General features: G+C 37.0%; 2 protein-coding genes across 9 annotated transcripts; one reads left to right on the top strand and one right to left on the bottom strand.

Moving 5' to 3' along the window:
• Positions 1-217: 217 nt before the first annotated feature.
• On the bottom strand, positions 218-7,818 carry LOC113578885 (succinyl-CoA:3-ketoacid coenzyme A transferase 1, mitochondrial). Of its 7 annotated transcripts, XM_027012407.2 has the most exons (16): positions 7,417-7,818; positions 5,439-5,550; positions 4,245-4,380; positions 4,003-4,152; positions 3,701-3,807; positions 3,366-3,426; positions 3,180-3,287; positions 2,936-3,047; positions 2,689-2,783; positions 2,535-2,583; positions 1,386-1,458; positions 1,175-1,250; positions 987-1,076; positions 794-874; positions 604-705; positions 226-326 (listed from the first exon to the last, which is right to left on the bottom strand). In XM_027012407.2, the coding sequence occupies exons 2-16, from the start codon at positions 5,546-5,548 to the stop codon at positions 303-305; spliced, it is 1,374 nt and encodes a 457-aa protein (XP_026868208.2). In that variant the 5' UTR covers positions 5,549-5,550; positions 7,417-7,818; the 3' UTR covers positions 226-302. The 7 variants fall into 7 exon arrangements, with proteins under 7 accessions (XP_026868206.2, XP_026868202.2, XP_026868203.2 ...); XM_027012405.2 differs by having other exon boundaries at positions 218-705; positions 2,936-3,023; XM_027012401.2 differs by having other exon boundaries at positions 218-705.
• A 44-nt stretch (positions 7,819-7,862) lies between these two features.
• On the top strand, positions 7,863-17,893 carry ghrb (growth hormone receptor b). 2 transcript variants are annotated; one of them, XM_027012414.2, is made up of 9 exons: positions 7,863-8,184; positions 10,159-10,247; positions 12,752-12,887; positions 13,124-13,302; positions 13,775-13,959; positions 14,620-14,761; positions 14,854-14,944; positions 16,136-16,205; positions 16,318-17,893. In XM_027012414.2, coding segments are annotated over exons 1-9 (1,752 nt in total). In that variant the 5' UTR covers positions 7,863-8,182; the 3' UTR covers positions 17,176-17,893. The 2 variants fall into 2 exon arrangements, with proteins under 2 accessions (XP_026868215.2, XP_026868216.2); XM_027012415.2 differs by lacking the exons at positions 13,775-13,959; positions 14,620-14,761.
• The last annotated feature ends 339 nt before the right edge of the window (positions 17,894-18,232 follow it).

Below are 18,232 nucleotides of genomic sequence, written 5' to 3' on the forward strand. Positions count from 1 at the left end.
TAGATGATAGCTCATAAGTTTGTCTGGCAGTTTATCATTGCACTGTGAAGATAATCATTGTATACAGGTTCTTGGACCTCTGGGCATGTTTGAATTAGCGCACCTAAGTGGCTCCAATTCCAGGACTGATATTCATATGTGATATGTGAGAGATATATATACATATATATATATATATATATATATATATATATATATATATATATATATATATATATATATATATAATATTTGCTGCATTGGCCTTAAGGTTTGGGATATCTGAAAATAATTCAAAAAGACATTTCAAAATGGATGTGTTCCTAGGTCAAGTAGTTCCACAAATGCTTTAAAAAACAATAAACAACAATTAAAACACAATAAGAGAGACAGAGAAGAGGAAATTACTAATAGGACGTGCTTTTCCAATGCCACAATTGCTGAAAGAGTGTTCTTTCTTTATTATGTGAGTCATGCTTAATTGACTAATAATAAGATATTTTTGGGAACTATGAAGCACAGATTAAACAGATCTTACTTTAGGCAATCTATCTTCTGTACAGCAAATACAATAATGCATGCACAGCATGTAGCAAGCACTTCAGTGTGATCACTCAGGCTTACCTCAAAATCCACCCCAGTATAGGCAATGATATCATCTGGACTTAGCCGCTCGCAAATTTCAATGAGAGCGAGTCCTTTGGTCTTGTCTACATCAAATACTGCCTGTCTCAAAATAATTAATTTTTATTCAGCTTCCTTTTAAATATCTAAGATATATTCATAGAGCAGCATTCCCCTGAAAGGGTTTCACCTTTTCAGTGATGATGCAATCAACACACTGCTTTCCGGTCAGGGGCAGTGTGCACTTCTCTAGGATTTTGTGCTTCCCACCCTGTAAATTTACAAATGGGATGAGGCTCAAGCATGACTTCATAATGCTGCATATCTCAAGGCAATAGAGGAAGACTCTTCAGTGAAAGAGCAAGATACACAGTGCAGAGTACCTTGGTTGAGTGCTCCATGGTAATGACTACTTTGGTCCCAGCACTAGAGACCAGGTCCATAGCCCTGCCCATGCCCTTCACCATCTTGCCCTGTGAGAAGAGCACAGGAGTACCAGCCAATCACCCGCCTACTGCAAGGCGTGAATCAGAGCTGAGCAATTCATAAGAGCCAAAACAGAAGCTCATACTGGGATCATCCAGTTACCCAGGTCCCCATACTTAGACACCTGCATTGCCCCAAGCATAGTTAGGTCAATGTGACCGCTGGAAAGCAAGAGGGTAGAAAACAGAACAAATCCCATTTTCTGATCTGATTTTCATTAAAATTTCAAGTTGCAGCCTAACATGGTGTACTACACATGCAATTTGGATGCAGGCAAAAATAAGGCTCTAACTCACCCCCTGATCATTCCAAAAGATTCATCACTGGAAAAATAGGAAGCCCCTGGAAGAACAGTGACTGTCTCCTTACCTGTGGTAAAGATTGAGGGGTTGCATGTTACAACAGAACCACCAAAAAGAAAAGAAAAAGAAATGCAACTTTGAAGAAACTAAATAAAAGTAACAAAGGCAGCTACACCAGTGATTCATTTAGGTTGAATGCCAATTAAGAACATATTGTAACTAAATTATTTAATATGTTAAGAGGAACATTCCTGAAAATCAAAATATACCAAACACAGACAGAAAACACTGCCCAAAACAAACCCTCAGATGAAAACAGACACTTAACAAGATTTATTAAACACCACAATACTATGGCTTCAGTTATTACCATAGATTAGAATCAGCCATTCTGTAATCTGAAAACAGTAGCACCAAACAAAGCCTCAACATTGTATAATATTGCATAATGTGGTCATCTTTCACCTTTTTTCCTTCATTCAGGCACATTTGGAGATGGCCAAAACATGCGTTCAACCCATAATGTGTGCTGCTAGCTGTTAAAAATGGTACTGGATACATAACGATATGAATAGTCTTCCTGTGGGTCTCAATAGGTCTGATGACTCCAATGCATGGTCATATAAAGGCCAAGGAATAGGAAGTTATTTTACAAAACCAGCTGCATATACCATGATGATCCCGTATTCCAAGATAACTTCTAAACAAAACTCAAGAATGGTTTCATGAAGATCAGAATGAAGTCAAATGGTTTCCGTTGCTTCATCGAGTCATTGGTGATCCAGGGTGGGAAGTTCTGGAGTGCAGAGTGGAAAGTACAGTTCCTTCACCCCTCAAAGAGAAGGAGATTTTTCTTTCTAAAGGAATGGTCCAGTACTTCACACCACATAGCTGGCTTCCATGATAGCATTACAAGGTGAGCTGGAGCTTTTCTGAAGGCAAGCGTTGGGCCTACTCCTAATATTAGGGATTTGATTTTACTGTCATATTTTGTTATTTATTAACATTATTAGTTAATAAATTCATAAAAGGTTATGGCAGAGACTGAAAAACACAAAACAAATATTTAGAAAAGAGAAGTCAAGAATAATACTATATGGTTACTGAATGCAGTGAGTAATTAACCTTAAAGAAAATTAATACCTGCATTGATGATCTTGGGATCCACCTCAATCTCTGTGGGATAAGGACCCTACAGTAAAGGTTCCAAAATATTATACTACAGCAAAATGGAGGGAATGTTCTTGTAACCTTTCGTTCCTTCACTGTAGGTTCTGTTTATGGGGATGAAGCTCACCAGTCCTAAAATGCCATTTTCACTTTGTAGATGGACAGTGATTTCAGGGCTAATATAATTGCTGGCCAACATGGGAATCCCAATCCCCAGGTTAGCTTCACAAGCAAGCAGTCAAGGGAATAGGCATTTGGAAGTAGGTGAAAAAAATACTTGCCACACTTCAAATTTATAGAGTAATTTTCAAGCTTACAGCCTAAGATCAAAGGGTTCCTTATTGTTTAACTTGTTTTCTGCATCTGAAGGATACCATACATCCCATCACAAAACTCCAGGGCTGCACGACGGATGATCCTCTCTCTTGTTCTGTCTGAGTCCTTGCTATTGGGATTCACTGTCTGTGATGACCAAAATATCATTTTCTGCATATATACAAACCAAAGAAATCCTTAAATATAACTCCTGTTTGTGAGCATTTAAACACAAATGGAGAAATACAGCTTTAGAAATGTAGGTATGTTCTTTTACACTTCAGTAATCTTAATATTTCTTGCCTCTATTCTCTGCTCATAACTTGCCGCTTTCACCACCCGATCTATGTAGATACTAGGTATATGAATGTCCTCTGCAGCAAAACTCCCAACATCAACAATCTCCTCCACCTGTGGACCAAAAGACCTCATCTGAGCATATGCTTATAAACGAGAGACTAGAAAACAAAAGTGAAATACAACACAAACCTCCACTATTGTTACTTTAGCCGCCTTACACATGGGCTGACTGAAGTTCCGGGCTGTTTTCCTGCAATTGCAGTATTCACCAAAACCTGAGGTCAGTGATGTCACTTATGAAAAAAGTAGCAATGCCGCTTATTACTGGTGTGCATAAATATACTGACCTCTTGTGGACATTAAAGACAATTACCATTAAGGGGAAATTACTGTTTAGAAACTACTTCAACAATGTGCTATAAAGATGTTTTGTAATCTGGGGTCCTTTGGGACTTAAGCTTTTAACACATCTTAAAAATGTGATTTCTATAACCTCCCAAATGCAGTTCATTATAACAAATTACCTAAACACAAGATTTCCTGCCTTGTCACATTTCCAGGCCTTTACAAGGGCAAAGTCACCAGTAATTGCTTTTTCCATGACAAAGTGCCTCCCATTGAACTCCCGAACCTGTACCCAAAAATGACACAACAAGGTCAAGGAGCTCGCTACGATTGATTCCAAACAATAGGAAAATGAACAATACTCTGGTTCTGTATCTCACACTTATTGTTCCATTTGACTCTATACAGTATATTCTATTATTACTACAAATCAAAGTTTAGAAATGTTAGTTAGTTACAACTTTATAAACTGGCACTGCACCTCTCTCTTCTCACTGGCAATAGCCACGCTGCCATCTCTGTAATATTTGATGGGCGAGCCCCCCTCCTGGATCAGTGTACCATACCCTGTGGCAGTGAAGAATGCTGGAATACCTGCACCACCTGCCCATATCCTCTCTGCCAATGTGCCCTATAAGACAGTTAAGGATATGAGTTAAATAAAACAGGTGAGCGTAAAAAGTAGATGAGGACAAAAAGACAGTTCTGTCACAGGTCCCCTACCTGAGGAATGAGCTCCACTTCCAGGTCTCCAGATAGGTACTGCCTTTCAAACTCTAAATTCTCTCCAACATAAGAAGAAATCATCCGCTTAATCTGTTTGGTCTTTAGGAGCAGACCCAGGCCAAAATTATCCACCCTGATTTCACATAACAATAGAGAGGGATTTAACAAAAACAGCAAAAATCATACTTACTATACTCAAATGCTGGGAGCATTGCTACAAAAACAGGCAACTCTGTAAGTCTTAATATAGAACAAGCTTTAAAACTTTATAATTACTGTAATTTTTACACCACTGGATAACTTTTTTCCCTGTAACATTTTTATAGATCTGCACACGTTGCTCTCTCTCTCTCTCTCTCTCTCTCTCTCTCTCCTGCAGATCCCTGTTTCCTGTCTTCAGTCTGGTCCAAGCTATTTCCCTTTCATATTGTGTAACCTACTTGTACAAGAACCCACTTTAAAGAGCAAACTAAAGACATATTGTAATAACACAGTGTTCTTGTACTAAGACAATACAGATTAATTACTTGTACCCAGCATTATTGCTAACAGCTGTGAGGTGTTTCACTCCTGTTTTCAAAAGACTGCTGATGAGGTTCTCTGGTATGCCACACAAACCAAAGCCTGGAAAGGTCAAAATAGGAACAATCTGTGTCCATGTGTGTACATCCTTGTTAAACCTAATACATTGTTCTTTTTCCCATAGATCCTGGGTTCTCAATCATAAGCAGTTTAAGAATTCCATCCTTTCAAAACATATGCCTTTGAGGGACATAACAAAACTTTCCCTCACACCTCTCACACTGTTGTCTTCTGACCACAGGAATAATTTCAGTGCATTTAAGCATTTAAGGTTGGAATGTAATGTAAAAAACAAACAAACAAAAACCCAGAAACCCACAAAAATTCAGGAAAGTATCTAATCCAATCTCTATTCATTCTCTTTAAAGGTCAACATAATAATGTTACCACCAGATCAAGCGAGTTCAGGTTTATTAGTACAGTCAGTAAAATAAGCCCATCTTTGTTGTGATTAATAATGAAAGAAACACTTCTGACAAACAATAGGACACACACACAAAAAAAAAAAAAATCACATATGATGTTTTCAGTGTGCAAAGAGGTGTACAGAGTTCAGTTAATTAATTGAAGCTTTTGATGTTTCAAAAGCCACTGAGTTTGTACACAGACCTCCAACCAACAGAGTGGAGCCATCTGGAATGTCCTGGACTGCTTCTGTTGGGCTGCTGTAAAAGCACACACTTCTGGAGTGGGAGGTGGTAAACAAGGAGCCAGAGCATTCCTATGGTGCAACACGATACACAGGGCCTTCAGAGATATCAGGGTGAAAAAGAAGCTTGTTTCTATATTACTGTGTAAAGCAAAAATATCCAAGTTGAAAGCTTTTTAATGGTAACATGTTTCTTGTCGATAATCAGCTTCATGTGGCTTTATTCTGAAAGTAGATAACTAAAAGTAGAAATGTTTTATTTACAAAGGGATGGTGGATAAAATGCGGAAAAGTAACAGGTGCCTTGGGTCTTTGATAAAATAGAAAGACACGGTTTCATGATTGGCAGAACTCCAAAAGCCCAATGTGGCAATGTGGACATAATGTGTGCTCCTGCAAACAAAATGGCTGTTTGAGCAGTGAATCAATACTCTGACATTAGTACAGCAAATCCCTCAGAATACAGACAATTTAAATCTAAACCATCACTTTTAAGGTTTACCTCTATTAAAATGTTTCTAGTAAAATTCATTTACAGAAGACACTATATGGTCCAAATAATTACCAACACTCACTTTATTAGTAACATTTATTAGAGATACAGTATCTTCCTTGTAGGCGTTCAGTTAGAGTTCATAGCTCACCTATTGCCATGTGTTGCCAATTCCCCAATTCCAGCACATTGAAACTTGCCTTGCACAGTTACACCAGTGCTCATTAAACCTATTATCATGCCACTACCGTGTTATTGCCACTGGTTGAGAACAGTACATCACCTAAATAATATACAGTAAGAAGTGGTCCTAAGGTCGCCAGAGAGTATGTGCTTAGGTGGATTGTGAGTTTACATTTGTATATAAATTGACAGTTTTATAGACTACTGTTTCTTACAGATCATGTAAATAATTAACTCAGTCAATTTCCAATTAATTATGTTTGTCTATGTGTCTGAGTGTTTCTAAAAATATGTAAGATTATATTTTGGTTAACAACAACAACAACAAAAAATTTGAGCTGTGATATTGCCAGATGGTAGCACTAAGGAGCTCATAAATGAAAAAGCAAGTGAAAATAGACTACACGACTTACCTTGTTATACTGAAAATGCTTCCATGTGCTCTAAATGCTAACAGTGTGTTTCTAAGAAATGTCTCTGACCTGAATGCCACTCTTTGAAAGGCCATATCCAGAACAACTGACGCTAACCTTTACATGAACTCACTTTTTGCGAAAAGCTTAGGCTTGACCATGCTGTGAGCAAAAGCCAAGAGGCGTGGAAGGGCAGCCTGGACAAATAGCTTGCTTCCCTATTCTCTACACACATTAAGAACACTGTTCAGTTGAGAACAATTTATTTGCCACCACTAATAATTTCAGCAGAAGAGACTTTGTGACATTTTATCTGTGCACAAGTACGGTAAACCCACCCCCCCCCCCCCCCCCCCCCCCGTTTTGTATAATTTGATATATTAAAGTAGGGACTGAGTTAGAACTAGGTTTGAACTTAAACGTTAAATAGCTATAACTAGTATATAATTGACTGCAGTATGAGTGACAGTCCATTACTACCCATTACAAATGAAATAAAGATAACCTAGAAGCAAATGAATGTACACCCCCCCCCCCCCCAAACACACACACACACACACACACACACACACACGGCTGCAGAACATGCCGTACACATCCCCTCCCGCATGCGCACTATTCTACATCAGCGTAATGCCTGTGAAATTGAATGGTTATAAAGAACACAACGGGTCACACGTTTCAGAGTTTGTTAGAGGCCAAAGATCACACCTTCTGTTACAAATAACTGTAGATAAGTCTACAGATAAACAGCTGCAGATAAGTCTGGGCTACGGTATATATATTCATCTGTGCATATATCTGACCAAAATAATCTAATTTCTTAAAATAAATTCAACTTTTACTCACTCCGTTTGCATATCGACTTGCACGTGCCTAGGTTCCGTCACGTGTAATAACTACTAGAGCTATTCAAATAACATGGCTAAAAGAACTCTGAAAAGGCAGACGCCAAAACTGGCTAGTTCAATCAAATCTTCAGCTGTCGAAATGTACGCAAGTTTTAGAAAAACGGACATAGACCTGAAATACAATGGCTTTGTTTAGCTTCATGCCAAAACAGCTTTTAGTGAATTCTTTATCGATATTTTCGAAAGGTCCTCGCCCCGAAGATAAACAAACAATTAATTTCCCCAACATCAATGTGATTACTTATTCGCTCAAATAGAAATATTATTTGAGCATATATATCTAAGAACATAATGTGACTTTACAAGACTACTTGGAATAGGATACTAGAAAACAGGCAACCATGACTGCAAGGGCGGAGTCCTTAATAGTAGACGAATGCGAAAATGCCGTGTGTTTGCAACGCCGCTACTGTTTAGACAACTTCCTACGTCGCCTGTTGAAGGGTTTTCCCAAAATGTGATCTAGCAGGAAACGAACGATATGGATGCTGGATTCATAACTGACTGTTAGTGAGCGCAAATCGGAATCTCGTGCGATCTGTAGAAGAATCGAAGACCGACTCTTATGCATTGAGAGTTAGGTGCAGATTTTTACCGAGGACTGAATTGATTGCACAAATAATAAACACGTCCAAGTTCAGGACCTGCAAACCTGCTTCAGTAGAATACGTAGAACGTCAGTTTTTTTGGAGCCTGTCTTTAAAATGTAAGTATTGTAATGGGATTTGAGACATGAGTCCATGACATAGTTTTGGTAAACGGGATTTCACCTTTTTCCCAGTGTTTATTAAAACTTGCTGTGAATATTCACTACTTCGTATTAAACCCAGTTAACCTAATTAATTCTTATTAAACCTAATTTAGGCAAAAGTTAGCAGTAACTAGTTCCAAAATACGCCTTATGTACCAGTGCACATGTACAATTTTGTGAGCTGTGCGAATGGAGCTCAAGTAGATGAATTGCTGAATGACAGGGTTGCACGACATTGACCCAGGATAGCGTTTGTGCTGACTGACCCAAAATTAAGAAGACAAAACCAGAAAACGCACATATTATGACAACAAAGTATCTGAAAAAATCATTGATAGGAATATCATCGATTGTTTCTTTCGTTTACTCTGTTTTTCCCGGTCAAAAAGCATATCCATGCACATCCAACAGCTATTTATTTTTTTTTTTACCTCTCAGAGCTGTTCAGGTTCTTAAAAACGTTTGCAGGTTTAAATTCCTTCATGGACTATGACAGATATATGCACACAGAGTAAGATGCCCATATAAGTATTGGTATTTGTCTTGCATTATAGTTTACCTGCATTTTGAAATCCTGTACGCTGTACAAGAAAAAAAAAAAATAAATATATTATATATATATATATATATATATATATATATATATATATATATATATATATAAAAACATTCACAATAAAACGTAGTTTTCATAGAACAAGCTAACACAGTATTAGTGGTGCACAGTTGATGGTTATTTTCATGTTTTGGTAATACCAAGACATGACTCCATCAAATCATTGTTAAGAAAAAAAGGGGGAAAGCCACCTATCATCTCCATACACACCTCTTCCAGTTACGGGTTAAAAGATGTGTTATTGTATTGAAGCTTTTGCACTTATGAAGGTCATTAGAATGCAATGTTTGCAATTTCTTTGCTTTGTGTTGGTCATTGGCATTCATATAGATACAGTTAAATTGTGAGATCTTGTAAGGTAAGGTGAACAATGTGTGTCTTTCTTTTGCTAGATTTGTAATATCATGTTTTGAAATTATTCTGCAGCTATTTGGAACATGTCAGTTCATGTTTGGCTATCAAAACCTAGAATCATGTTAACTGAAGGCATCAGCTAAACTGTAGTCTAACATCTTATGTTGAATGTTCAATTGTTTTCTTATTATAAATTAGAATGATAAAATTATATGTGATAAAAAATTATTTCCTTTCACCATATTATTATATGAATAATATGTCATTAATTAAAGAATGCTAGGATATTGTTAGGATATACCAGTAACCTATATTTGTAAAGTGAGGCTGGACATTTTCAACTTTGCACCCACAGAGCAAGTCAAGATGAATTTGAATTTGAATTTGAATTTGAATTTGAATTATTATCAAAAATAAATATCATTACATATTTTCATTAGTGTAAACCTTAGTGTAGATGAAAAGCTGACCCATGCCTTGCCAATGCAAAGGGAGTATGTGCAATTTTGAGTTGCTCTTTCTTAGAATACAGATTCCAGAAGCAGTAACCTGGAGCATAGCCAGGGTACAGAAGGGGTATATTTCACAAGCACTGGAAAGGGCTCAGTTATTTTGTTTAAAATGAATGTGATATTCTGCAGTGGCCTGTTTACACTTGATTTCATTATACCACCAGTGTCAGAGATTGCGGTCCCTCTCATGTCATCATTCTGAATATAAATATAATTGACTAATACAATAGACTGTAAAGGAAAATGTTACATCATTTTTATATTGTTAAAGTTGTACAAGTAATGTTAAGTAAAGCAATGGTTTAATAAAGGCCTGCTTTGTAGAGTATCGACTGTTTGGTGATTAATGTTTCTTGATAATGGTATAAATATGATCAGAGTTTAAAAAAATACTTTATTGGATATGCCCAGCAGCTAGTTATTAATCTGTTAATCCTGTCTTTTTAGGGACTATGCCATGAGGACCCATCAATCCTTCTGCATTTTTCTCCTTATTGCTACTGTTACTACACAAGCTCTACAACCCACAATGCAAGGTACTGCAGTTTTTTTTTTAATTAGTATATGAATATTCTTTTATAAAAGGTGTGCTTGAAGGTATCTGGTATCTTTGTTTAGGATCAAGTGCTATATTATGACAATTATACATATATGCTACAACAAATGCCATATGGGATAAGCTGTGCTATTGGGCAATAGCCCCCAGAAATCAAAACAGGATGTTTTCATGCAAAAAAAAATTCTTCAGATGCATGGTCTGTTCAGATGTCATACCACACTCACTTATGTTACACAACAATGCAATGTTTGGGTTTGTGTGGTGAAGATAGCTTGCTTTAAACAACAGTAAATGAGTCTGCATACATTTACATATATCAAGGAAGGAGCTATCCAGGATAAAAAGCTCTCCCAGGCTCAAAACAGGACCATGCAGACACCTCTGTATGGTAGCAGCCAAGGAAATGTGGGCAGGGACCCTTCTGAAGCACAGACTCAGTGTCTGTGAGTTTGAGCATTCGTTTTTGTTTTGTTTTTTAATCTTTTTAAAAAATCTTTTGACTGAATGATGCTGTGGATAATTAGTTATAATTACTCAGGAGCTTTGATCTTTAAAGTCTAAAATCATATATAGTGGCTCTCTGATCATTCCATTTAACATTGCTTGGAGATTTTGTAAAATGCTTCATGCTGAGTGACCAGTACATATATCCCCCTTACATGAGAAATTATCCTTGAATACAGGTAAATGTTCCTGAACCTTTTTTGAACATGGATGGGCATTGTGAATTCACTCAGAGAGAAATCATTGTACTGTAAAACCTTGGAAAGTTGAATCTTACTGCAAAATGTAACGTGTAATTTACTATTTCCTCCTTAACCATGTATTAAATATTCATACACGTCTGTAGAAACATCACACAACCTGATTGTTGTACGTTACCAGAATAAACTGTAACCAATGTAAATGGAAGTTTCAAAAACCTACATATTTTTGGGGATGCGTGACAAAATATGTAAATATTATCACTGATAAATTTATTGACACAGTCATCTCCAGCTGATATTTAATGTGTTTATTATTCAAATAGTGTGTTTTTGACTGACTTTTTATTTACCTTTATAGTGCACAACATGCAGTCTTGCAGTACTTGTTAATAGTGTCATTGTTTATGAAGCTTGTATATATACCTTGTATATGAAACATGTATATATAGCTTGTCAGCCCTATATGTTGATTGTTGCCACTTAGCAGAATCACAAGCTTGGCTGCAAGAAAAAAGAAAAAATGCAACAAAGAATAGAACAGTATAATCCTAGACTGGTATTTTATTACCATTCTGAAAATCAACAAGAACTGTTTGCAAAAGAAAGAAAAAATGCAGAACATGGTTTTACTGACACTCATATGTGAGGCAAGTTGTTTACACTTCAGTAGAGCAGCATTCCTTCTTGCTATATTGGTTCAATCTGTCCCCTATTGGTCTAACAGAGGAACTTCAACCATGGGAGACTGATAAACCAGATATTAATATTTTGGCTTCAAGCCAAAATGAAAATCACTGCAGTGTACATTCAGACTACTCTGCATAACTCTCGTTTCTCATAAAGTGGCTGTAATCTGAAATTCATTTGAGCTCAAATTTAAGTTATGTCTGTTGTCTTCTGGTTTTCAAAATTCTAAGCATTAGGATCATGTTCTTGAATAACAGATATCAGCTAGAGAAATAAACTCAAAAGATTTGTTTAGTCTAGTATAGATAGTGTAGAAACAGAACAAGAAGACAAATTCTGATAAGCCCTGAAAGTTTATGAGGAAGTTATCCATATTTGATAGCCTGAGAGTCATAACAAAATGTAGCAAGACAAATTAAGATTAATTTGACATGTCTGTGTTTTTACTGAATTGTCTGCTTGAGAAAATATAAAACAAAAATCTTTATTTTACATTATTTTTAGGCAGTTAAGGGGAAGGTTTCTGTCAGAAAGCTCTGGCCCAGCCCTGTGCTGCCATTCCAGTGCCCTTGTATGTGAAAAATGTCAGTAAGGCCTTCCAGGAAAACCCAGCCGATGGCCTCTCAGGCTACGGTACAGCTGGGCTTTATGTTACATCCTGTTAGTCCTTCAGTGCAAGAGTGAAGGACATCTTCTGCCTTCTGAAAACTTGGCACTGATCAACCATGTCTACAAATAGCATAACACACCGTTTACCTCAGGGTCTTCTTGTGAAGAAATTTTATAACCTCTTACAGTTGAGAAGTCTCAGTACTGCTGAATATTTGCTCAAAACATTAATTAGTCCCAATCCTGCTTATGTTTATTATAATTAAATATCTCATACATAAATTACTTAACATAATAATTACATTAAAAAGGAAGCATCCAAGTAACATAAACCTACTGAAAAAGTAACCAAGAAAAATATAATCAGTATCAGTGATATTATCAACTATTAAAATGTAAAATGTCAAGGGCAGAAGTCTCTTTTGTTCCATAACTGACGCCTGACAGTCAACTATAGTAACGCATGCTTCTCTTACAGATAAGAGCACCACGTGGCCTCATCTGACTGGTTGCGTTTCCCGGGAATTAACGACTTTTTGTTGCTACTGGGATGCTGGATCTTTCCATAACCTCACAGAGCCAGAGGATCTGAGACTTTTCTACCTGTTGAAGATGTAATGACTGTCCTGTGCTAACTGCTTTATTTGCATTGTCATCGTTTAATGCCATTTTTACTGCACTAAACACAGTAGTCATGCATACAGCTAAAATGAAGTACTGCAGTTTAAAGTAATATCTTTTCCAAAGGAAAATCACATTAACCCTTTACGTACCCAATTAGCATTATTCTGCGGGTAGCATTATTTGTCTTCAGTGTATGTAATTTTTTGCATCTCTCTGTTCCATGTAGAGACTCTAAGAAAGGTGAAGGGGAATGGAAGGAGTGTCCAAGTTACAGTATCACAAGGCAAAATGAGTGCTTCTTTAATGCCAGTCATACTTTTATTTGGTCCTATTATACAATTCAGCTGCGCTCACGGACACAAGATTTTGTTTATGATGAAATGTTCTTCAGTGTGGAAGAAATTGGTAAGCTAAGCTTCAAGAAAGCTACTTATATCAATAGCTCTTTTGATCTGATCAATATCTCTTTTGATCTGATCAATTGCGGCTTTGATCTTTGGTCTCATAACTAGTAGTCAAACATCTTTATTATTTTAAAATCTCATTCATAGCAGTCATTAATTATTATGCTGTGTAATAAGGTTAGATTAATGTGTGCAGCCTGGGGCCTGGCAAAGGTATAGCTGAAGTTCTTCTCACTGTTAATAATTGCTGTACTTGTGTGTTTTGGGGTGCATCATGACCTTGCTTTTTCATCACAATATTTTTTTTGAGTTTTTAGTTTGCACACAGCTAGTCATTTATATTTAAACCGCTCAACTAATTGTGTTGTCCAGCAGATGTCCTGTAGCTGCCTATTTTATTCAAAGAGTAAATTTTTCAGAAGTTATTGTACAAGGGAGCTACATGCTCACAGGATGCTAAATATTTTATCCAGTATTTCCAGACCCACCTGAAGGGCTGAACTGGTCTTTGTTGAGCATGAGCTCAACTGGCATAATCTGTGATGTGGTAGTCAGATGGGAGCCACCACCTTCAGCAGCAGAAAATGTGAAGTTAGGATGGATGTTGCTTTTGTATGAGACGCAATACAGAGAGAATGGCTCAGAGCAGTGGAAATCTGTAAGTCTTTCAATAGTGTTTGTTATGCTAAATCAAAATAAATCCTCAAACATGTAATTTATAGGTAGTATATCCAATTGGGTAAAAACAACTTGCTCATAAGTCCCAATTTATTTACATATATATCTATGATGTTGCATAGAAAAAAAAACTGTACATCTTCTAATAACTAATTTAAATAGATCCATAAATAAGCTTAAACAACTGAAGATGATCTGTCCTTAAAGTTCTGTCAGTACTGTTGATAAGCCAGAGTCAAATTAATCTTTGAGCCTGCATGATCTTATGACATTTGTAATACATATGTTGATAACTGTGGAATGGAAAAAATTATTTTTAAGTAGTGATGTGAGCTAACTGACATTTTAAATTATTCAAGTCATTTTAACTATATAAAGAAAGATGTTTCTCCACTAATACAGAGGCATGAATTGTATTTCATTGTAAAGCAGATGTGAATTTCTCAGAAAAGACATTAAATCTTGGGTGGAAGGACATGTGATGCAGGCATGTTAACACTAACGCTTTCCATAATTTACTTTTTTTTTATAGATATGATTATGGTTAATGAAAAGCTTTAGCCATACTCCTTTAGTAGGTCCAATCAATATAAATTTGTATTTCCTTTGTCATTACTCTGGCATTTGTCTGCTTATCCAGCTGGACAATGGAAAGAACACTCAGGCATACATCTATGGCCTTAACAGCAATACTTATTATGAGGTCAGAGTGAGGTGCAAGATGCGAGGCTACAACTTTGGAGAATTTAGTGACTCCATCTTCATACTTGTTCCTGGCAAAGGTCCAAACTTAGATCAAATGTATTATTCAGAATTATGTAAAATGTTTTGTGTTTTGAATCAACTTGGAAACCTTTCTTTCTTTTACATGTAGAATCACGAATGCCCTTAACTGCACTGTTCATCTTTGGTGCTGTCAGTATCGGATTCATCCTGATTATGATTGTGGTTTCGCATCAAAAGAAGTAAGAGACTACCTCATCAATGTCAGATCATTCATCCATGCATGGTCAAAAAAAGGTGATGGGCAGGGGTGTCACATATACATAACCATGTTTAACAAATGTATTTATTACACTTATTTATAGGACCAATAATTGTATTCCGCTCCACTCAGCTGTTTCTGTCAAAAACAATTTTTAAATGTGTAACATCAAAAATGTTTTCCTGGTCATAGAATATGTGAAAATCAGTTGCCATAAAAATCTACTTCACTAGACATTTTTCAGTAGTTCTGATGTAACCATGTGTACTTTCCTGTAGACCAAACTGTTTTAGATATGAAAATGCCATTTTAACAAGGCAGATGTGCAATCCACATGTAGGAATCTATTTTAATATAGGCTCCACACAAACTCTGGCAACTCAGCATCTATAAGTCTGCCAGATCGGTATTTAATTTCTTTTTTATTAGATTACATCCATAAAAGTCATTTAATTAGTGTAGGAGGTGGAGTGTGAGCATAAGGAGACTGATTTATGTTCGGTTATTTTGTAACATGCATGCTGTACATGGACAAAACAGACATTGCAAACAAATGAGCCCAACCCTCAGAGCATCACTATCAGCTCTGTGTTTGGGCATTTTAGGCCTTGTTAAGGCACCATACAAAAGATCATATAGAAGAGAAACGTCATGTATCATGTTGATAGTGACGCGTGATAAGGGGGGACCTATGATGATTGCAAAGCAATGCAAAAACAGCTGCACAGTGTATAGCGACTCTAGAATGCAAATTTCAACATGAAAGGAAAGCCATATCCCAGACATTTTTAGACATTTTAGAAATCCTGGCCAGACATATCCTGGACACATTTTTAGCTTCCAAAAAGGACATATGGTTACGTTAATACCATACCCTAACATATGATATGGTCCCTCTTGTTCAACAGCACAATTGCACTAGGTACAAAAAGAGTTATAAATCTGTTACAGCATATCTTTGGGAATCTGTAGCAAGTGCCTCATGAAAGAAGATTAAACTTTTTCCTTTAAAGGGTGCCCTTCTGATACAATAATTAACTTGACCTTTTTTAAGGTATACTTCTGAAATTACTGTAATAAGGACACTCGCCAATGTCCCATAATCTTACTGCTAGCTTTAACAATACTGCTGAGAAGAGGTAGATTACAGTTTCTCTGATCATTATTTCAGATTGATGGTGATTTTCTTGCCTCCTGTTCCTGGACCAAAAATGAAAGGAATTGACCCAGTTCTTCTACAGGTATTAATTCCATGTTGTTTATTATGCTTGTTTTCAACAACTTTTTAAAAAGTTTTTACTCATAAAGTCAACATTGAACTCATTGAAGAAAAGTTTTCTCTTTCAAAATAAGGGCCATCTTACTGAGATTACATCAATCCTGGGTACTCACCCAGGCCTGCGACCAGAGTTATACAGTAATGACCCATGGGTGGAGTTTATAGAGGTAGACATCGAGGAACCCACCGAGACCATGGAAGGCTATGACACTTCGCTCCATATTGGCAACTCCCCCCCGGTGTCCGGTGGTTTCCGGGATGATGACTCGGGTCGTGCAAGCTGCTGTGACCCGGATCTGTCAGATCACGATCACACCAACATTCATCACTCTTCAACCAGTGGCCATGAGGGGTTTCAAACTCTGTCTCCAGCTCAGCCAGGAACTTTGCGACCAGTGATTATTCATGCTGCTGGAAGACCTGCTTGGCCAAGCAGCCTGTATTCTCAAGTGACTGAAGTCACACCACATGGTGTGGTGATACTGTCTCCAGAGAAACAGAATATGACCGATGACTGCAGCAACCAATATGAAGCTCCAAAGAATGAGAAGACCGAGGAGGAGAGGAAACCCAGGCTGATGGCAGCTCCCAATGAAAGAGGTTACACCTCAGAGCTGGATACGAGCAAAATCAATGTGCCTCATACAGAAGGAGAGCATGGTGAGCCCAGTTTGCCTTCAACAGAATCATCCTCTTCTGCTGAGCAAAGGCATGGTGCTTTGCAGGAGCATCTTAGCCTTACTGTGGAACCATTTGCCTTTCCTATCCTTGCCATGCCAAATCCTCCAGAATACACCATGGTTGATGGAGTTGACTGGAAAAACAGTATTTTTTTGAAACCAAACAAGCCAGCAGCCCCTCCCCTTGCTGTTGTGAAAGATCCTGAGGGATATCTTACTCCTGACCTACTACATAGAATTACTCCACAGTAATTAAAGGTGCCTCTGCCAGGAATGGTTCCAGATGGGTTTTGATCAAGAATGTATTTGTTAAGGGGCATAAGACAGTGTTAGCCAGCTCCAAACACATTCGGTTCCAAGAGACTAGGCCAAAAAGTGCTCATGTGGGAGCCAAGCAGATTTATCTTATGGAACGTTCCTAATTACTCAGACAATCTTAAATGTGATGTATGTGACTATTTGGAATTTCACTTAAGCATTTTAAGAGTTTTATGATGTAGATGTTTTGATGTGAACACATAAGATTCTTTGTTTAATTCTGTATTTAATTCTTAACTCCATTACTTAGACTAATTAACTATTACAGCACTTTTGATCCTGTATCTGACCTGTGGCTATTTAAGTAAGTACTATTTGTTTCTAGTAATCTTAACTTCATTTCCATTAAAATGGAATTGAATTCCTAAGGGACATTTTTATTTCACCTAGGCCGCCTTGTTTCTGGTATACTTATTATAGAATATATTTTGGTCATAAATGCAAGTAGACCAATGCAGCCTTTTTTTTTTTGTGTGTGTGTGTGTGTGTGTGTGTGTGTGTGTGTGTGTGTGTGTGTGTGTATCCCCACGCTAGCCCACGTTAGTAGGCAAGTTTGTACAAAACTGGAAAAGTTTTAATTTGTGTGACTCCAAACGTGGTCTGTGGAAATGTACATAATATTTTTAATAATAAAACATCAAAATGTATGTGATACATGGATATGTTTATGCCTTCTGTCTAGTAACATCGGTACTAGGATACTATTAGACAAGTAGAACGCTATTACTAATGGTCGTTAACTTTGTGAGTTGCACTGCCACAGTCAAAAATGAAGAAAACAGCCGTGGATTTGGATAAACTCATTCGAGATTTTGTCATACTTGAGCAAGTACATCAATCACATTACCAGTTTATAGATAACTAAAAGGAACAAACGAGTACCTCAGTATAACCTTATGACCTGCAGTTAAAATTGTTTGCTAGCCAACTAGTCTAGTCAATCTATTTACCTGAAGTTAGCTGTTAGCTACTTGGCTAGCTAGCTTGCCAA

This window comes from Electrophorus electricus, chromosome 6 (genome assembly GCF_013358815.1).
Source record: "Electrophorus electricus isolate fEleEle1 chromosome 6, fEleEle1.pri, whole genome shotgun sequence".
Taxonomy (NCBI): Eukaryota; Metazoa; Chordata; class Actinopteri; order Gymnotiformes; family Gymnotidae; genus Electrophorus; species Electrophorus electricus.

Coding starts and splice junctions, on each gene's coding strand:
- LOC113578885 (XM_027012401.2), bottom strand. CDS start 5,548: ATGCTCTGGCTCCTTGTTTACCACCTCCCACTCCAGAAGTGTGTGCTT. Junction 1,459..2,534: donor TCCCAAGATCATCAATGCAG/GTATTAATTTTC, acceptor TCTTTACCACAG/GTAAGGAGACAGTCACTGTT. Junction 1,251..1,385: donor TCTTTTGGAATGATCAGGGG/GTGAGTTAGAGC, acceptor CTTGCTTTCCAG/CGGTCACATTGACCTAACTA.
- ghrb (XM_027012414.2), top strand. Junction 13,960..14,619: donor GCTCAGAGCAGTGGAAATCT/GTAAGTCTTTCA, acceptor CTGCTTATCCAG/CTGGACAATGGAAAGAACAC. Junction 16,206..16,317: donor TTGACCCAGTTCTTCTACAG/GTATTAATTCCA, acceptor TTTCAAAATAAG/GGCCATCTTACTGAGATTAC.